Below are 21,063 nucleotides of genomic sequence, written 5' to 3'. Positions count from 1 at the left end.
AGTTACTCCAGCTAGAAATGGGAGTGAAGGCAGAGAGACAGATGGGGCCGGACTGCAACAGTATCCATTCCTCCTTCTCCCTTCACTGCTCCTTTAGGAGCCTCTCATGGGACCTAACCCATGGCTCTGCACACACCTCAGAATTAGGGAGGGGTCTGCAGAGGTGGGTAAGGAATGCTGCAGTGCCAGCTGTGGGCCCTCTCACATCATTCTAGTCACTGCCCTTTATAAATATTTATAGTAGCTCTTCTACTAAAAATAACATCCTGGAGCTAAGGGAGCAAGAAAAAAAAAAAAAAAAAAAGGAAAATCAATGTGAATGGGACTTGGTGATCACATGTTCCACAGGACCCCAGGAGAGGATGCATGAGCAGCACCCAGGCAGTGCGCCCCCTGGCTGCCAGTCCCAGCTTGGCACACAGGGCTGCTTCCCCACTGACTGGCCCACAAAGTTCTCCGCCTTCCTCCTGGCTACACAGCAACAGGGCCTCACAGCACTGTGCAGGCGGAAGCCTCCTCACCAGGTCAAAGAGGAAGGGGGGGGGGCGCTATTTTTAGCACTGAGGCAGGGGTGTAAATGTCTGCAGAACTGAATGAGGCCTGCAGCTTTCTTTGCATAGACAGAAAATGTTGTTAAAGGTCGAAGGCAGGAAAGAACTGCATGTGCGCATACTAGGACTAGGGAGAGCCCTCCATGCTGGCCAGGTGCCGGAAGGAACACACACAGGCTCAGCGCTTTTTCTGTTCTTTTCCATCTCCTGGTAAATTCCTGATGCAGAGATGAGACCATGCCCTGAGGGAGGAATGCGGATGCTAGTACATGCAGGAGGCCCACCAGCTGCGGCCTCAGGCAGTCCCTCCCCACTTCCCATAGGCTTGGCTCCTCTCTCTGGAGGTTGAGTGAGTCTGGCAGCCTGCAAGCTTGGTCCAGGTGTGCAGCAGAAAGACGGACAGGAATGTGCCTCTGGGGGGAAGACCGTCCCTTGTCTTCTCCGTGCCAGCTTGCTCCTCCGCCTCTGCGCCTGTACAAGACAGACTGTTAGTCACAAGCACACTGGGGGCTCAGGACAAAGCTGCCAACAGCTGTGAACCAGCACACCTGAATGGGTGTGTGTGTGTGTTTGGTCTCTCTGGCTCTTCAGTTGTGCGTGCAGATGTCTTCTCTTTCAGAGGGACAGGGTTGGGGTGTGGCGAGAGTGTCTTCTGAGGTCACTGCTTGTGTACTCCGACTGAATAAAAAACTGGGTTCACAGTGGCAGGTTTGGAAAGGGAGGAAGGCCAGCCGACGGCAGGCTACAGTGTGCGGCCCTTTTCATCTGCCTGACTGCTGGCTTCTCATGGGTCCTGCCATGGGTCAGAGGCAGAGACACCAGCTGACTCAAGCCTTGGCAGCAGGTTCTTGAGTGTGGGCTTAGGCTTCCTTGTGTGCACCAAGGGACTCCCATGCTGTCTCTCTGGACCTAGGGACAAAGGGGACCGGGTAGGCTGCTGAAGGCCTTCAGTCAGTCCCTGACCTCACCACAGTGCATAGCAGCCTGTGATGGCCACAGGAAGGGCCTGGTCTGCACATACTGAGCAGCAGCACCCGGGTGCTGCGCATCTGCAGCCAGCTCTGCAAACCTCGTGTGTACGGGCTGACCTTGCAGGGAGGGTGGGGACTAGTCAGCCCAGAGGCAGCTCTGAGAAGACAGGACTTAGAAGGCTGTCTGAGAAAGTTCAGGTCCAGTGGTGGCTACTGTGGGGATCAGAGGAAAAGGTGCAGCTGGGTTCTTTCAAGAACATCCTAACTATAAGTAAGGCTTGCTCTGGCTTGGGATCTGTGATGGGAGGAAGGGTAGAGGAAGGGGAGGACACGTGACTCACCTGAGCTTCCTGTGTCCTGGCCGCTCTGGGGCTAACCTGCAGCAGCAGAGGCAGAAACAACACAGATCACACTCGGGCTTCTCCTCAGCCCTCTGGACTTCTCTAAGGGGTTTTCCTGACCCACTCAGCCCAGGGGCTAGACTCACATCTGCCCTTCTGTTGAGCTTTCCTGCCAGGGATGATGGGGTAGAGGTAGATTGCCTACAACTCACACCTCATGGAGTATTGTGAAGAGAACAATCAATGAATGGAAGCAGAGCCTAACTCTGGGGAGCAGCTACAGCGGGATCAGAGCCTGCATGGTTAGGAAAGGAAAAAAAGGTGGGAACAGTTGATGTGGACTTTGCTTCTCTATGTTTTGGAACAGCACTGCTATCCAGCTCCCCTTGGATGTTCCAAGTTCATGTCTGTCCACAGAGAGATGTTCTAGAGGCCATGAGTCTCCTCAGGACCACTGCTGGCCAGATATGCACCAGGGTGCCTCAGTGTATAAACCGGATTGCTAGGGGGCATTCTGAAGAACTCAGGCTCTGTGATTCAGATATATATGGAAGTTCTGGGACAACCAGAGGAGGCAATAGCATATGCCTCATTCTGTGATTTTCTTATACTTGGCCTGAGGGATGCTCAGTAGGAAGGGTGCCACAGTATAGCAGCATCCTTCCCTGGGATTTAGACAGCCAGCGTAGAACAGACAGAGGTGAAAGCTAGGGGTGAATATGGCGGGGATATTGCTTTGGTCAGAGTTCTTCAAAAGCACCCCTTTGGTACTTGTGACTTGTGTGCTGAACAGACCATGTGTGCCGGGCAGGAAGATGACTGGGCTGTGCTTATGTCACATGAAACTGAACTCACTCCAAAGAAAATAAATCGTTTTCTGTAAAATCCGTGGTTACTGATCTTAAATGTCTCTGCCGTATCTGCGAGGACCCGCATAATGTCGAGACGAAAACAAAACAAACTGTTCATCTTGTGCCTCAACTCTTCCCCTCCTGCTCTTAGAGATGGCACCTAAAGGCCATAAAGCTCAGGCATCCTCACAGAAAGCCTTCACACAGACATACAGACCCAGACACGTGCACTTAGAGCGGTGAGGAGAGGCTAAGAACAAGCATCACAGTAAAGTTCTGACAGGGTCAGCCAGGGACAGAGATAGAGGGCCCTGAGTCAGCTCCCACGAGCAGACTAAGGGCTGGAGTCCACGCCAAAGCAATAGTGAAGCGGCAGCAGCAGGGGTCTAGGCTTGCTTTGGGGAAGTAGAGGGAGGCTAAGGAGGAGCCTAGAGCAGGGAGGTCCATAGGAAGGGAGGCCAAGGCAGCAGTTGCTATGTCTTTAGTTAAAAATGTTCCACAGCAATGCTAGCGTTTGGTTGGGGTCTGGGCACACACTTGGGTTGGGCGTTTATGAGTGGGCATGTGTGTTCCTCCTGCCCCACAGCCCATCTTATCTGGATCTGGGTCTCTGATTGGCTCTTCTCTTCTAACAGTCTGAAGTGTGGTCAGGCCAGCCATCCCACCCCCCACCTCCCCCGCACTTGTGCCCAGTAGTCCAGTTCTCCCAGGCCTCTCTCATCCATCCCATCCCTGAGGAATAGACAGCACTGTAAAGCCACTGTACTGAGGGGTTCCCACCGTCTCTCCTGACTGCCTTCTGCTTCGCACTGCGGCTTTTCCACTTCTCTTAAACTAGCTGTTCTCTTTAGATTAAAGCATAGAGCTTGGAGCTGGAGACTACTGGGGTGAATCCAGGCTCGGCCACTTATTAACCTGTCCAGTTAATAAGCCTCAGAACCTTGTCTGGAATCCTTCCTGTCTGGAGCGGTGAAGATGGCCATGGTACAGATCTTCTGCAGGTCTAGAAAGTAGCTAGGACCAGCCCTGCTCTCTTCTCGCCCTCCCTGCTTCCTTCCTTCACGCTATCATGTCACCCTGTTCACAGCCTGAAACAGGTTTATTCACTGTCATTCCTAGAAGACAGGCACCGTTCCAGAAGCTGGGAATATATCACCAACAACACTGGCCAAAATCTCAGCCTCAGGGAGTTTATGTTCTGGAGGAATCCAGAAACAACGTCTTGATATATGGTAGACATAACTTGAGACTCTCAGGTACCTCAAGAGGATCTCATTATCTGTTTAATATCCCACTGACAGGTGGAAGTCAGGAGCATGAAGCCTGGAGTCAGGAAGACCCACTTCAAGCGCACTCAGAGGCTACATGAGCAGACTCCCCTAGAAACTCTTTCCCTTTTACTAAAATGCCAATATTAGCAACTGCGTGTCTCAGTGTTACAGATTACATGGGATGTTCCATGAAACCACTTAGTGCAGCTCTCTTCCCACATAACAAGTACATGAATAGTTTCTTGCATAGCAAGATGAGGAAGGCATTACTGCCCTTTGCCAACACCTTTCTTTCTTGGTTTTATTCTTCTTATCTATTCCAACCTACAAGTCTCTTCCTTTTCAGAAACTCTTAGTATTATATTATACATTTAATGGTGGTTTTTTGTTTTAGCTCTTGAGGCAAAGTTTCAGGTAGCCCACACTGGCTTCAAGCTCATTTTGCAGCAGAGGATGAACCTGACTGTGATGGTTTGTATATGCTTGGCCCAGGAAGTGGCATTAGAGGTGTGGCCTTGTAGGAGTAAGTGGGTGTGGGCTTAAGACCCTCACCCTAAGCCAGGCAGTCGTGGCGCACACCTTTAATTCCAGTACTTGGGAGGCAGAGGCAGGCAGATTTCGGAATTCGAGGCCAGCCTGGTCTACAAAGTGAGTCTACGACAGCCAGGGCTACACAGAGAAACCCTGTCTCGAAAAACAAAAAACAAACAAACAAAAAACCACAAAAAACCCTCACCGTAGCTTCCTGGAAGTCGGTCTTCCACTAGCAGCCTTCAGATGAAGATGTAGAACTCTCAGCTTCTCCTGCACCATGCCTGCCTGAATACTGCCATGCTCTTGTCTTGATGATAATGGACTAAACCTCTGAGCCTGATAGCCAGCCCCAGTTAAATGTTATTCTTATAAGAGTTGCCTTGGTCATGGCGTCTGCTCACAGCAGTAAAACTAAGTCTCTGACTTTCTGACCCTTCACCTGCCAAGCGCTGGGACTGCAGGTATGGTGCGTGCCACTGCTCCTCGTGTGGTTTATGTGGTGCTAGGGTTTACCCTGGGCTAGGCGAGGAGCATCCACCCACTGAGCTGCCTCCACAACCCCACAACAGTCAATTCTTTATGATCACATCTTCCTGCTTTGTTTTCTCCCCCATTTCTTCTGCATATCACAGTCATATAGACCATCGACCCCTGAGGATGGCAGGAGATATTCTGTGACTTGTTTGTATCCCAGAGTATGAGTAAATCACCTGACATTACTACCCATGGGCACACCTCAGAGTCAGTTGGGAGAACAGGCAGGAGGAACTGTGGGGGTACTGAGACTTGGGAAGGGTGTGGTAGGACAGAGGTCAGAAACAAAGGGGAAGGAACTTAGCATCTACTGCTCGAAAGCTTGGGTTCCCAAACTAAGGGACTTGCCTTTACCTCTGTCTTTCTCATCTTGCATCTTCTCTTCTTTCTCTGTACCTTTCTCTGCTGTGGAAACAAGTCCAAGGAGGCCAGTGACCCTTTGGTCCAGCACCACGGTGGGTGGGAGGCAGGTGAGTGTGGCACTGTGGGAGGCCTGAGGCAGAGACCTAAGGCAGTAGGCAGCCTCAGGGTATATGATGTCCCTGTCCATGCCCAACAGCTCCACACTCTGGCACTGTCTGATTGGAACTTTGCACAGCCGTGAAGCAGAGGGCAGATGACAGATCTGACGGTCAGGGTTGGGTGCTATCTACTAATACTCATGTTTTGCGTTCCAGTTCAAGAAAAGAATTGTAGAAGTGTATACTGGATGCAAACCCAGATTCACATGGGCTCTGAGGTGGAGCTGCGTGCTCCCTCTGCATCGAGATCCTGGAAACCAGGCCACATCTCACAAGGTATGGCCAAACAGGACACCCATGTCATATTTGAGGTGTTAAAGGGATTGGGTAGAATCTCCTAAAAATGAGAAAACTTGGGAGTGACTATGTTATCTCCCATCAAATACTGGGAAGGTGGGCTGTAGAGGAAGATGGATTTAGGGCAGAAAGGGAGATTTTAGCTCCCTAATTAGGGAGAGATCTCCAGTGATTAGAGCTGGCTATGACTGAGCCCCCTGGAAATATTCAAACTGGAGGCTTTTATATTAACAGAAAGTTCAATTAAATATCCTTAAGACCCTTGTGAAATCTAGGATTCAATTACTTAAAAATATTTTTGAAAGGTGAGAAAGACAAGCTATAGATGTGTGTCTGTGCATGCTGCCAGAAGTGTGTGAGAAGCCAGCCTGGATACTCACTGCTATCCCAGCAAAGCTTCTGTAGCCACCTCCGAGGAAGTGGTCAACACATGCTCTATTGCGCAGGGCTCTCCCTTCCACTGAAGCATAGGTTTATCTCCTATTTATCACCCTATAGGCTTCTGCGCTTGGGGCCTCCCAGAACCTGCCTGTGTCTGTCCTGGGTGGGACCAGAGCCCTGGCTTCTTGTTTTTCTACATCTAAGCTCTAGAACTAGTTTTGCCTCTGGACTCTGTGTGATCTCAAACAAATTACTTTTTTTGAAAAGTTATTTACCACCTTTCTAAAATAAGGGGGGTAGGTGATAGGATCGCTAATAAACTTTCGAAATGACACACAGTATACTTGCCCCCTACCCCCACTACGTAGCTCAGGTGGGCTTTGAATTCATAAGCCTCCCTAATTTAGTCTCTGCCAATCACATTACATTCTCATTCTTGAGTATGGCACTTGTGAGCCACTTGTTTTGCATAAACCATAACAAGTGGCCATAAGCACAACTGTTCTCACATGCACATGTGCACACGCACATAGACACACACAAACACACACATGAGGGTTCGGCTTCAGTGTGGGCATGAGAGATGGGATGAGACAGGGTAAGGGCATTGTCTCCTGTGGCAGAATGGGCAACTGACCTTAGCTGGGAAAGCCAATCAGGACACATGAGCAACCTCTCCTGCAGGAAAACAGATGGACTTGAGGGTAAGTGTGGCAGTAACAGCAGTTCTGAATGGGAGGCTTCCCTCTGCTGAAAAATGCCCTGATGTGCCTTCCATGGGAGTATCTGCATGATCCACGGGAATGCTGCTATGTGCGTTTACTTGACAGCCCTGCTAAGCCACTGCAGAGTACTCACAAGCACTGCATTAGGTAATAAAGGTCAGGGGTGGGTCCTTGGTGTGAATGCTGCACACAGCACTCAGGCCGGTCACCCTCATAGGAATGCCATGGCTGAAAAAATGGTTCCTAAGCATTGAGTGGCTCTATCACTGATGGAGCCTGGGGGTACTTGGAAGTATGGTGGTCTTTTATCCTCTTTCTTTCCTGGGTTTCATATAAGGGGAGAAAGGCTGTGAAGCAGAGAACTCCAGGAAGCCATGATAGTGGCTGAGTCATGGAGAGACAGAAAAAGAAGTCAGATAGGACCCAACGTGAAGAACAGAGGGAGCTGCAGCTGGATCTTCAGGTGAGATCAGAGCCTGCTCATGGACAAAAGGAGAAGGCAGAGTTTCAAACAGAATCAAACAGGAAAGTCAAAGGGTGGCTGGAATAGAGACAGGTGGCTTGGTGCTGACTGCTGCCACATCCAGGATAGTTTCAGAATGAAGTGACGGCCAGCCTAGGGAAAGAGTAGGCAGAGATGAGGAAGTAAGAAGATGTCTGGCTGCACTGAAGAGCAGGGTTTCCTTCAAGCTGCAACTGTATCTGCTCCACCAGACTGTTCTTAATATAAACTGTGATCATGTGGGAGGGAGGCACTGGGTGAAGATCCCCTGTATTCCTAGAAGGGAAAGTGAGTGGGAAGAAGGGCTGTGTGCAGGGTGGTGGGACAGGGCAGGGGCAGGAGTACAAAGAGGAGGAGGAGACAGGCAGAAAGCCTTGGGTTTCACCTGAATGGAGCTCCTTCACCAGGGAGGACATGGTGTTGGTGATGGAGTCAGCAGCCACCAGCAGGTCATTGCGGAGGTTTCTCCTCGTACCTGAGGAATCAGAGCAGACGGCATTGCAGGTGAGTGACCGTGGGGATGCCCCAGCCAGTGAGAGACACCAGGGGTGAATGCAGTGGCTTTGCAGGCTCTCAGCACACCGGGAGCCCACAGGTCACACTCCATTTTCTCTACTGGGAGTGTGGAGCTCCTGCTTTGTGGGCGCCACAGTAGAGAGCAGGGGTTTCAGATGAGTTTTGCCCAGGGTGTTCCTCAGTCTTGGGGTGAGGGGTTTAACTCTGCAACACCCATCACTGCCTCCCCTTCCTTGTCTCCACTCCCTTCTCTCACAACTCCACCGTCCATTATTGAAGATTTCAGGTCCCTGGTTCCTCAGTTGGCTGTGGCAAGTGCATGCTTACTGACCTTTGGCTAGGTCCTATGGAGATAACCACTCTTCTGTCCTTGTGTGTTCTAAGGACCTTACAGGGAAACCGTGTCACCTGAGTTCATTCCATCCACCTTCTCGGAGAAGGCAAAGCCCAAAGGGCCAGGCAGCTCTTTCAGTCCAGAGCTCAGAGCCCAGGAGAACAGCCATCGTCACACATGTGCCTGGGACCTCCCACGGAAGACCAGCCCATCCCGGGAAGGAGCCAGCACATAACTTATTTATACTGTAAATCTGATTACGGAGGCACACTATCTGATCATCCAAAGCCAAGAGCACAAAAGGAAAGTAGCTGGAGAAATCCTGGCAGGGAGCCGGTATGTGCTTTCTGCCCCTCAGCTCTCCAGCTCTCCTGGAGACTCACCTTGTGCAAAGGCCTCCTGGACGTCTCCCCCAACTCCACTCAGTGAATCCTGCGGGCCATGGGTCGGGGTGGAGCCAGCAGATGTAGAACGCACAGGCATGGGCATAGGGCGGCCACCTCCATGGGTGGGTGATGTGTGTGGTGACCCTGTGGCTTGAGCCTGGGAGGATCAGAGAGAAAAACACATCACCTTGGGGGTCTAATCTCTCCAAGAAAAGGGGAAAGCACTTCCCAGGGACATGCTTAAAAAGAAAAAGAGCCAGGAGTCTGCCAAGGAAGGGAAGAAAGAGAGGGGAGGAGGCAGGGGAGGAGGAAGAGTGCTGTAAAAGCAGTCTGAGACTTAGGAGCCAGCCTGGGCTACACAGTAAGTTCAAAGCCACAGGGTGAGAACCTGTCTCAGAAAAACAAAAGTAAAGACCAGGCAGAGAAGGTTCAGGAAGAGGGGCAGAGGCCATGTAGTGGACATGCTGGTCGAAGGTTCTATGAGGGGTAAGACACCCCACCAACATCCTCATGCTTGTATGTCAACATTCTGTACCCACACTTATCCAATTCCCTAAGACCCTGTGGGTAGAGAGTGGCCGTCTTTTAATATAACTTTAATAGATGAAAACAGCAAGATCACGTGGACAGATGTCTTAAGAGTGTGTGGGAGGCAGCACAGCCCTGCACTCTGAGGGCAGCTCTCCTCACACCCAAGATCCCATCCAGGCAGCTGTGCTCCTGAGGACAGCCGGGGATGCTTCTGCAGGGTCTGCTCAGCAAAATGGCTACATTGCACTTGCTGTGCCCTCGGGAGGTCTGTTTGGTTTGGGTAGCCATGAGAGTAGGTGAGAGTGGACATCTGCTCATTAGAGGGGGAGCTTTCCTCAGGGAGGCCTACCATAGGTTGTTTGCTCTTTCCCTAAGGTTCAATAACTTATTCATTAATATTTATTTATTTACTTAGTTGCTTAAACAGAATCTCTCTACATAGCCCTGACTGTCTATGCAGGCCAGGCTGGCTTTAATCAAACTTGTAGAGATCTACCTGTCTGTCTCTTGAATGCTGGGATTAAAGGCATGAGCTACCACCTCCTGGCTATTCACTATTCTTAAAGATTTGTTTTTGATTGGAGTCAGACTTGTAAGTAAAGCTCTTGGTGGAGATGGCCTGTAGCTCTTGGCGACCTGTTCCTGGTGTTATGTTTTGGCTACCTTCATGCTCTTGGCCAAAAGTTTAGCATGTCCTGCAGCCTCCTCCTTGTTTTGCTTAGCATATTGTTTCTTCAGATCAACACATTAGTATTTATGTTGCAGGACACATAGAGTAAGAAGACACTAAATCTTTGGTGTTTGGTCCTGGGCTTCTTACATTCTTTGTCAGGGGCTTTCTGACATGGAGGAAATCAGACTGTTTAGAGAAACTGAAACACTTTTGGGTTCACCCACAATGCACTCTGTATAGATTTGCACTTCCTCTTTCCAGTCATCCTGGTCTATAACAAGAACACCCCTTACTTAACAGCAGGAGCTCGCTGCTAAGGGCCAACATACCTTGCTTTGTGGGAAAACCTTGTCTGTTGTTCCCACCTGCAGGTTCATCCTGCATAGCCCCTCCACCCAGAGTATCAGTGGCTACTTAGAGGCTTGCATTCATTGTCCACTTCAACAAGTTTCTGACAGCCAGTGACCAGGAAGGAGATATTCAACTTCATTTTGACAGGACTGATCCTCTAAGAGGAGCTATAAGAAAGACTTGGAACAATGGGGTGTGACTGCCGGAAGAATTAAACCAATCAGAGGCAGATACCCGAGCCGGGGGAGAGGGGTGCCATATTGGAGGATGTTGTGGGAGCAAAACTGGGAGAATGGAAGTGACTGTGAGAATGAGTTCCTGTGAAACCCTCAGGGAGGGAGCTAGTTCAGGAACACCACATACACAGAGAATGCACCCCAGCAGGCTGCCTGGAGGGATGCACAATGGCTCCTCTCACTGCTGCAGCTGTGTGGGTGCTGAATGGAATATTTTGTCCTCTAGGGTTCCTATTCTCTAGGCTTGTTTTCTGAGATGTGGCCTCAACCTAGAGATCCTCTTGTGGCAGTCACATGCGGGGATGTCAGGAGCAACCACTCCGCCCTGCTCTCTGTGATTCTTCTTTTTTTTAAAGATTTATTTATTACATGTAAGTACACTGTAGCTGTTGTCAGACACCCCAGAAGAGGGCATCATATCTTATTAGGGATGGTTGTGAGCCCCTGTTTGTTTGCTGGGATTTGAACTCCAGACCTTCGGAAGAACAGTCAGTGCTCTTAACCACTGAGCCATCCTCCAGCCTGCTCTCTGTGATTCTTGTTTGACCTTTGTGTGTGTGTGTATTTATTTTTAAATAGAGTTTTATGTAGTCTTGAACTTGAGGACAGCTTGGACTCCTGCTCTTCCTGCTTCTACCTCCCAAATCCTGGGATTACAGGCATATTATAATACCAGCTCTGTGTGTGTGTGTGTTTTGGTTTTTTTGAGACAGGTTTTCTCTGTGTAGCCCTGGCTGTCCTGGAGCTCACTCTGTAGACCAGGGTGTCCTTGAACTCAGAAATCCTCCTGCCTCTGCCCCTGCCTCCCAAGTGCTGGGATTAAAGGCGTGCGCCACTACTGCCTAGCTTCTCTGTGTGTTTTAATTTAAGAAATGTAAAAGCTCAGACAATAACCAAGTACAACAACATAAAGCCGCCCCAAATGAATAATTATGTATAATTTATTTTAATCTAAAAACAGTGCAGATAAACTTGAAGACTCCTTTACCAACAGATCTTCACAGGCTCAATGCCTTTAGCTTTTCTCTTTGGAAACTTCAGTTTTTCTTACCAGGGATTTTGGTGTAGATATTTTGTTTGTTTGTTTTTGTTTTGTTGTTTTTGTTTTTTGAATTGATACAAATTTTAAAAACTATGTGTACAGCCGGGTGTGTTGGCGCACGCCTTTAATCCCAGCACTTGGGAGGCAGAGGCAGGCAGATTTCTGAGTTCGAGGCCAGCCTGGTCTACAAAGTGAGTTCCAGGACAGCCAGGGCTATACAGAGAATCCCTGTCTTGAAAAACAAAAAACAAAAAACCCCCAGCCCCCCCAAAAAACCCCAAAACAACAAACTATGTGTACATATATAAAACTATGAATAATATAGAACATTTTCATGCCTTTAAGTTCTGTATGAATGGTATTGAACTACAATAATTACTATTAAATTTACTTTTATCACTTAGCATATTCTGGAGAGTGATGAATGATATCAATAAATATGAATTTAGATCATATTTCACATCACATTAAAATACAAACCACTGGGCAGTGTTTGCACATGCCTTTTATCCCAGCATTCACAGGCAGAAGTGGGTGGCTTCTGTGAGTCTGAAGCCATCCTGGTCTATAGAGTGAGACCAAGCACAGTCAGGACTACATAGAGGTGGCAGTCTGTCTCAAAAAACTCCCGCACAAAGAACCACCTCAAAATGGAGCATAACAAGTATTAGACTTAAAACTGCACAATTTCTCAAAAAAGATAATAAAAAGCATAAGAAAATCCTATGCAAAGACTTCTTAGATCTAACACACAAACCATGATATGTAAAAGAAAAACTTCCTTCTTTAATGAGTCTGTCTGTGTGGCATGGGAGTCCAGAGATCAGCATTAGATATCTTCTACAGCCACTCTCCATCTAATCTTTTTAAAGAACTATTTATTTTTATTTTATGTGTATGGCTGCTTTGCCTGGTGCCTGAGGATCAGTCCGCTCTCCTGGAACCAGAGGTATAGATGCTGTGAGCTGCCATATGAGTGTTTGCATTTGAACCCAGGTCCTCTGCAGAAACAGTCAGTGGTGTCTGCCTCCTTCTTTTTTGACATAGGCTTTCACTGTGTAGCCCTGGCTATCCTAGAATTCATTATGTAGACCAGGCTAATCTTGAAGCCACTCGTCTTTACTTCTCAAGTGCCGGGACTACAGGTATATGTACCACCACATCCAGCATGGCCACTGCTCCTAACTGCTGAGCCAGCTCTCCACCTCACTGAACCTGGAGCTCACTCATTAGTTTGGCCAGCAAGCCCCAGAGATGTTCTTACGTCTGCATCCCCAGTGCTGGATTACAAGTGCACACCACCATGACCTGATTCTTATGTGCCAGGTGCCTCACCAAGAGGCCATCTCCCCAGCCCATGATAAAAGCTTTTTTAGGAAGACTTTTGACAAAATATCCAAAAAAGAAGACTTTGTTCTTATCACAAGAAATTACTTGTTTATAATGATGACTATAGTTAGCCAGTACAAGTGTGTGTGTGTGTGTGTGTGTGTGTGTGTGTGTGTTAGATCGGATTCTTCTGCAAACAGGTGTAAATTATCATCTTTTGGCTTAAAAAAAAAAAGCCAAACAAGCATTCTTTGTTCTTCAAAATAAGTCACTAGACTCCATATGGGCAGATAGATTCAAAACTGGATCAATCTAAACAAGTAAAACTGGAACAACAGCAGGGAGGCAGAGGCAGGCAGACCTCTGAGTCTGAGGCCAGCATGGTCTACACAGTGAGTTCCAGAACAGCCAGGGCTATGCAAGAATGACCCTACCTCAAAGGCGGGGGTGCTAGGCATTGGGTGTGCCAAACTTAGAACTTAGGAGGGAGAGGCAGAAGGATCTGGGGTTGGAGACCAGCCTCAGCTGTACACGGAGCTTCTATAAAAGACATTTACATACATGAAACCCTGTTTTAATAACTGCCTAGGGAACCAATACCAAAAATAAATAATAAAAATGATAAAAATAAAGTAAAAATTTAGTGATAAACAACAACAAAAGAAAGTGAAAGGATGACAGAGAGAGAGAGAGAGAGAGAAGCCTTAAGATGACATCTGTACCTAGCACACACAAAGAACTCTCCCAACTCAGTCAGAAAAGGACAATCTAACTTTAGAATGCACAAAAGATCAAGCATACAACTGTCTAAAGTTACAAAAGAGTCCAACAGGCATGAAACAGATCCTAGAGTACAACGAGCAATCACCTCAAGCCTGTCCGGATGAACACTACAAAGACATAACGACGAGTGCCAACAAGAATGTAGAGAAGCTGGGATCCTTAGGCACCACCTGCAGGAATGTAAGATGGGTGCAGCTGCTTTGCAGAACAGCCTGACAGCTCCTCAAGAGGCGGAGTATCACACGGCATGGCAATCCCACTCTCAGGTACATACCACCCAAGAGAACAAAACACGTTTGAACAAAAGCTGGTGTGCAGAGGTTCACAGAACATCAACTAACACAGCCAAAGACCGAACCAACTCAAATGTGGACTGATGAACACATTAAATAAAATGTGCTACCCAAATAATGGAATACTATTAGGCAATAAAAAGGAATGGAGGACTGACATCTGCCTCAGTTAGGATTTCATTGCTCTGAAGAGGCAACATGACCAAGGCAGCCCTAATAAAGGACAGCATTTAATTGGGGCTGGCTTACAGTTTTAGAGATTTAGTACATTACTGTCATGGCGGGACACATGGCTGCTTGCACACAGACATGGTGCTGGGCTGCAGCAGGTGCTGGAAGTTCTGCACAGACAAAGCCCACCCCCAAAGTGACACACCTCCTCCAACAAGGCCACATCTCCTAATAGTGACACTCCCTATGGGCCGAGCATATTAAAACACATGAGTCTATGGGGGTCCTACCTATTTAAACCACCAAAGACATCCTACAACATTTTGAAAACATTTTGCTAAGTGAAGGAAGCCATTCACAAAACATGAGCTCTAAAACCTCCTATATGAAATTCCCAGAATAAGGAAATCATAGACAAAATAAACTAGTGGTTAGCTAGGCACGATGGGGAAGAATGGTGTGAGGCTTCTTTTTGAGACCGATGAAGTTTCTAAAACTTAAGGTAATGACAGTGCAATTCTGTGAATATTGTTAAAAAAAACCACATAGAATTTTACAATTAAAAATAGTGAATTTATGTTGGATGTGAGGCGTGAGGAAGGCACACTGAAGAACACATTAAATAAAATGTGCTACCCAAATAATGGAATACTATTAGGCAATAAAAAGGAATGGAGGACTGACATCTGCCTCAGTTAGGATTTCATTGCTCTGAAGAGGCAACATGACCAAGGCAGCCCTAATAAAGGACAGCATTTAATTGGGGCTGGCTGAAGGAAAGATACCCATGGGCTGTATCTGCAGCAGAACAGTGCCTGGGATATACAGAGAGCTCTCCTAACTCAGTGATGGGATAAACCACATGCCAAGTCCCAAGGGAGAGGGGCACTGCACACACAACGCAATACACTCTGCTCAGAAACAGTTACAGCTCAAAGGACTGTCAAAGGTGTGGGGAGCCCCCCACCCCCACCCCGACCGCTGCTGAGCAGGATGTCAAACATAGCCTAGCCATGCAACCCAGCAAACTCTACTTCCGAGTACTCTTGAAAGACATGAAAACATAAGCCCACCTAAAACAAATGTTTCCTGGTCACAATGTCATAGCCCCAAGGGGAAACAACCCCCAAAGTCCACTAATCTGGATTAATAAAATGTGACATGACTAAATATTTTTATTTTGTGAAATACTCATTTATTGGGGGAGGGCGGTTTTGAGACAGGCTTTCTCTGTATAGCCCTGGCTGTCCTGGAACTCACTCTGTAGACCATGCTGGCCTCGAACTCAGAAATCTGCCTGCCTCTGCCTCCCAAGTGCTGGGATTAAAGGCGTGCGCCACCACGCTCGGCCCTGAAATACTCATTTTTATTTGTCAGTTATTAAACATTTTATCATTCCTTACTGCATTCTGTCTTCTCAGTTATGAGTGAATCCTGTTAGAGCCAACTAATTTTTTCTTTTTTAAATTGAGTGTATCAGGCTGGAGAGATGGCTCAGTAGTTAAAAGCACTGACTGCTCCAGAGGTCTTGAGTTCAGTTTCCAGCAATCATATAGTGGCTCACAACCATCTGTAATGGGATCTGATGCCCTCTTCTGATGTGTCTGAAGACAGCTACTGTGTACTCACATACATAAAATAGATAATTCATCAGATCCCATTATAGATGGTTGTGAGGTACCATGTGGTTTTTGGGAATTGAACTCAGGGCCTCTGGAACAGCAGTCAATGCTCTTAACCATTGAGCCATCTTGCCAGACCCAACAAATAATTTTTTTAAAAATAAATTGTGTATTTCGTAAAAGCATATAATGCGTTTTGATCAAATCCACCCCAATCCTTTCCCTCTAATTCTTCCCTAAGCTCACCCCATTGACAGTCCCTCCAATTTCATATGCTTTAAAAAAATCGTGGATGTTGAACTATCTACTGGAGCATGGATAGTTTTTCAGGGGTGATATCCCCAAAGAGAAGTGACTCTCTCTATTCCAGTATCCATCAATTTTGGCTATTTAGTATTTGCATATTAAGTATGGTGGTGGGACAGGGAGTTGGAAAGATAGCTCAGTGGTTAAGACTCCTGGCTGCTCTTCCCAAGGACAGGGGTTCAATTTCCAGTATCCACGTGTGGCTTACAATCACCTATAACTCTAGTTCCAGAGGGTCAAACCACCTCTTCAGGTACCAACAAGCACATGGTACACATACATACATACATACATACAAACAGGTAAAAACTTATATACATACAATTGAAAAAAATAAATCTTTACAAAAAAATGTTGGAATAGAGCTGGCAGGGGCCCGCTGAACCCATGTTTGGGTAGAGTATGAGCACTCTGACATCCAGGGCAGGTGTGGCTCATAGATATGCATTTGCTTCAGTCTTGCCTGAGAAGGACTGGTCTTGGGTATGGAATGCCATTCATTGGTCCAGGGATGTTAAGAGACTCTTACTCTGTAGTTCTAATCCACCACCACCACCACCACCACCACCACCACCACCACCACCACCACCACCACCACCCAAGTGTGCTGGCAATGTTGCATTCTGTGTTGAAAAGACTGTGTCCTCCCTTGCCAACAGGCCACATACTGCCTTCTCTTCTCAGGGGCACAAGTCCCCTCTATTCTATGTGACTCCTTACCCATGCATGCCTGCTGGATCCCAGGCATCAGCCTCAAGGCTGGGCATCTTCCTGAGACCTGGAGCTCTTATGTGGTTTTGTTTGCATTCCATTACTACACCATCGTGTTTGGCACAGTTTCTTAGTTTCCCACACTTCCTTCTATAGGAAAGTAGCTAGGGCAGACAATAATCCCCACTGAGTAATAAATCCATCTATCATTAGAAAATCCTTTTGTGAAATTCTCTAACTAGCTAACTAAATGTAGTAGCCAGATCTCAGACAGTCCAAAGTGACCTGCCACTTACATCCCAGAATAATCTCTGGTTCTGGAATGTTGGCTGGGCAAGAGACTTGCTTGTAATGAGTCAGACAAATGGGACATAGGGCACTTTTGAGGTCAGGTTATAGAAGATGGTGACTGTAGCCTGGGTGACCTTGGCTGTAGCCTTGTTAGAGCCTCTGCAGGGTTCTTGGTCCATAGCAGTTGTGGAATGAGCGACATTTTTCCCTCTCTCCCGCTTTTCTCCTTTTTGCTTTTCTGAGACAGTCTGTATAACACAGTCTGGAGGGATGAGGCATATACTACCACACCTGGTGATATGTTTTTATAAGCCACAGTATTTGGGATGATGCTATGTGACAATAAATAATCCATGCACCAAACTTACTGTGGTTTAGTTTTTGTTTTTGATGTAACTACTTTAATAGAATAATCACAGTTGGAATTTGGTTGACAAAGCAGGCAGATAGATTTGGGGGGGAGGGGGAGACGAATCAGAGGCCCCAATAACAGGCTAAAGGCCCCCAGAAAGAGGCCCACGAGAGGGAAGAGGGCAAGAAACAGTAACCAGAAAAATATCTCTCTAATGTGAGAAACTGAGGGCCCTGAGTCCAATAGCCTGTCCAAATATCCAGTCTCTGCTCTCTGTCCGTGAATGCCAGCACCTGGCAGCACAGCTCTACACCTGAAGAAGGGAAGTTGCAGCTTCTGAGAGGCTCTCCCAGCTCTCCCAGTGAGCACACAGGGAGATAGGAATGAGTCAGTGACAAGGATTGGAAATAGAAGTTAGAAACTTGGTTTCACACATACATACCCTCCCCACACACACACGTTGCCATTTCAGGGTCCAGCTTTCTCATCTATAAACAGGAGGATAGTAGATGACATTTGAGGTATTTTTCAGATAAAAAGTGCTATGATCCATGATCTTTACCAAATCATTGCATCTCTGCCAAGTGGCTCTTGCTTGGCTTGAGTAGAAACCCTTGTCAGAGAAGAGCATGCACCTCTGAAGCCATCCCTGTCTCAAGGTCAGCTGATGACATGTTCTGCTTATAGCTAACCTTCCTCACANATCCAACCAATACCAGAGATGTTACACACAGAGATCTTGAAGAAGTGAAGCTGATGAGAAGCACAGAGAACAAGCTGCCCTGCGTGGTACAGGACTAGCTTTGGAATGACAGTCGGAGGAAAAGGCCTTCTGATCATGTGTATGCACACTGGATGTGTGGTGCACAGTGGGACACTGAGTGATCCCTCTGATCTGCTGTATCTCACTCACCCTGCGGGTACTTGCAGGCTGAGGCTAGGAGACACTAAGAACACAGTTGTGATACTGCAGTATGGTATACTAGCACCTTGTCTCAACAGCAGGGATATGGTCAAGGGAGACCCTCTCTACAGGGACTGCCTGCCTCTCTGTTAGAGAGCAAGTAGCCTAGAATGAGCAGCACAGTGGGTATGGGGTGCTGGGGAATCTGAGGGTGAAACAAAATCCCCAGCAAAAGTGGAAGAGTTAGTGGGATGACTCCAAGGAAGGTAGGCCACTGGCCACAACACACAGCAGAACTTCCACGATTCCTGACACAGCACTTACGACACAACCCAGAGCTAAGGCTGGCATCCTGCATGCCAATCACCTGTCTAACTAATAAGCAAAGACAATAAATGCCCTGTAACCCAGGTTCCCTGAATGCAGACAGGATCTTCTGCTGGGANTGTAGAGTTAGAGGCACATTCTAATCTGAGAGGCAGTCCAGACTGCTGGTTCTCATTTTCTAACCAGCAAAAACATTGAAAACTCAAGCAAGTTTTGCATTAGGCTCCAGAAAGTGTGTGGAAATTACGTTTTTATATTCAGGGGGCTCATGACCTACCTCATTTCATGCATGTACAGACTGAGACTCACAGTGGTCAACCAGGTTATAAACAAATCAGTAGGAGGCCTCGAATGTCGAGGAGAAGCCTGGGTGTGTTTGCATCATATTACCACAGTCCGGAGGTCAAAAGGAACATGAATCAGTCAAGCGTTCTCATGACTGAAGCTAACTTTGATTTCCCCTGATTTCCTTTAGTAGGAGGGAATCTAGGCCTTCTACCATTGAACCAAAATCTCAGCCACTACTGTGATTTTGTACAGCAGAATCAATTTCATTCCCAGCAAGTACAAGAAATGTAGGAAAGGAGAATGCAGATGATGACTTAGTCCCCTATCTAGAACACAAATCAAATACTGGAGCCAAACAGGTACAGAGACTGCCAGAGAAGGTGAACTGAGGACAGCGGTCCCTCCCCAGAGCAAGGGGAGCTCAGACACAGAGGCAGACACTCGCCAGAGGTCCAGCTGCAGAGAGAAAAGGGCACTGTCTTAGGTAAGGACTATCAGGGCACAGCTGTTGGCTGTCTTTCGCCATCGCTAGTATGGTGCCTGGCACACAGTAGGGACTCCATAAATAGCACGTCCTTCTCATCTCTTCCATATGGAACAGGTAAGATTTTTATATCTCTTTGGTACATATTATAATCAAGTAGCCAAGTCCAGAGAGGTCTGTGGTAAAAAGTGTAACATGGAGAGCAAGCCCTGCCCTCCCCACATCCCCCACCTCCCTGACAGGCTGTTATCATGACAACAGGATGGAGGACATTTCAGTCTCCATCTCTTTCCCTGACTCATGGATACCTGCCAGGCAGCAGATGGCCTGTGTGGACGATTACCTCCACTTTGCCGCAGTGTATTTAAATTAAACAAACTGGCCTCTTTGCTGCTGGTCGTCAGGTGCCTTCTCAGAAAAACAAAAACAAAATCCAGGGAGAAAGGAGCTATAAGTCTGAAATTCAGGCACTGCAACTGCAGCTGAATGGAGACTGGGAGCAGATAAAGATTGGGCCCAGAACTCCCCTCAGAGAACAGGTAAAAGCATCACACACCATTCTGAGCTGCTGCTGGCACTGTGGAGAGAGGGTGGGCTGTCTCCACCGCATCAGCCCTGCCGCAGGATGAGAAAATAACTACCTCATCAACTGCTGGGAGTCAGGATTGGGCATGGGAGCCACAGTGCATGCATAACATGGGAGCAGCGAGAGAAAAGACCAGCATCCAAAGGCAGCTGGATATATCCCGTCTGGGCTGAACTGAAGCAAGGGAAGGAGGCACTGGAACATCCTGCCTCAGCAAGCACCCATTTACAAAAACAGGCCATCATGACCTTTAAAAGTCAAACCTGGTTTCCAGACACCCCATAGAGTACTGAGACTTTCTATGATGTTGCTCTGCTCCAAGAATATGTTTTTCTCTATTGTGTATCTGATGGAAGGATAAGGCCCCCAACAGGTCTGCATATGGTCCCTCTGCAGAGAATGGCATCTGTTTGTTTTTACACCATGATGGGAAACTCAGGACCCATATATAACCAGTCTCAATGTGGAGACCTATGCGGTCTTCTAGGATTCCAAGATTCTCTAAGTGAATCAACATTATTGGGAGGGGGTAGTAGTGTGCATTTGGCTTTCAATCATGATTTTGTCTCTACCTGAATCACTGTTATATAGAAGCTAAGACGAACTTCTGGACTCAAAAGGGTAGAAGGCAAGGTGTTTATTTTTCTTGGTGGAAGGAAGAAAGCATGTTGAATTTCTGGAACGAAGCACAACGTACTATGACTTACAATAAACTCAAAGAACAAAAAGAAAGTTGATATTTAAAATCTTAGTTAAGAAAGTTCATAATTCTAAGACTAGAATTCTCCTGTTTTTTCCTGGGTTGGCTACCCCTATGTAAGATGGGTAAGTTATTTTCTCATCTCCATTGGGTCCCCAATGTAGGATTTCAAAACCAATTCTTAGATAAATGGTCAGAAACCTCACTAAGAGAAAAGTGTCCAGTGGACAGTACCAAATAAATACTCAGGCTGCACATAAGAAATAAGACTAGGGGCTGGTGAGATGGCTCAGTGGGTAAGAGCACCCGACTGCTCTTCCGAAGGTCCAGAGTTCAAATCCCAGCAACCACATGGTGGCTCACAACCA

General features: G+C 47.3%; 1 protein-coding gene across 11 annotated transcripts in view; it reads right to left on the bottom strand.

Annotated features, from left to right (window-relative positions):
• Positions 1–729: 729 nt before the first annotated feature.
• The window catches only part of Dtnb (dystrobrevin beta), a 193,562-nt gene continuing 173,228 nt past the window's right edge, over positions 730–21,063 (bottom strand). For 5 of the 11 annotated variants that reach the window (XM_029484418.1, XM_029484419.1, XM_029484420.1 and 2 more), the window contains 5 exons: positions 8,713–8,872; positions 7,865–7,954; positions 6,890–6,930; positions 1,864–1,899; positions 737–1,022 (listed from right to left, as the gene is read on the bottom strand). In XM_029484418.1, the coding sequence (XP_029340278.1) occupies positions 6,908–6,930; positions 7,865–7,954; positions 8,713–8,872 (273 nt within the window). In that variant the 3' untranslated portion in view covers positions 737–1,022; positions 1,864–1,899; positions 6,890–6,907. Of the gene's footprint in view, positions 1,023–1,863; positions 1,900–6,889; positions 6,931–7,864; positions 7,955–8,712; positions 8,873–21,063 lie in introns of all 11 variants that reach the window. The other 6 variants (XM_021178989.2, XM_021178990.2, XM_021178988.2 and 3 more) reach the window with 5 other exon arrangements.

The sequence above is a fragment of the Mus caroli genome, chromosome 12 (genome assembly GCF_900094665.2).
Source record: "Mus caroli chromosome 12, CAROLI_EIJ_v1.1, whole genome shotgun sequence".
NCBI classification, from domain to species: domain Eukaryota; kingdom Metazoa; phylum Chordata; class Mammalia; order Rodentia; family Muridae; genus Mus; species Mus caroli.
This window is presented reverse-complemented; position numbering and strand designations above follow the sequence as displayed.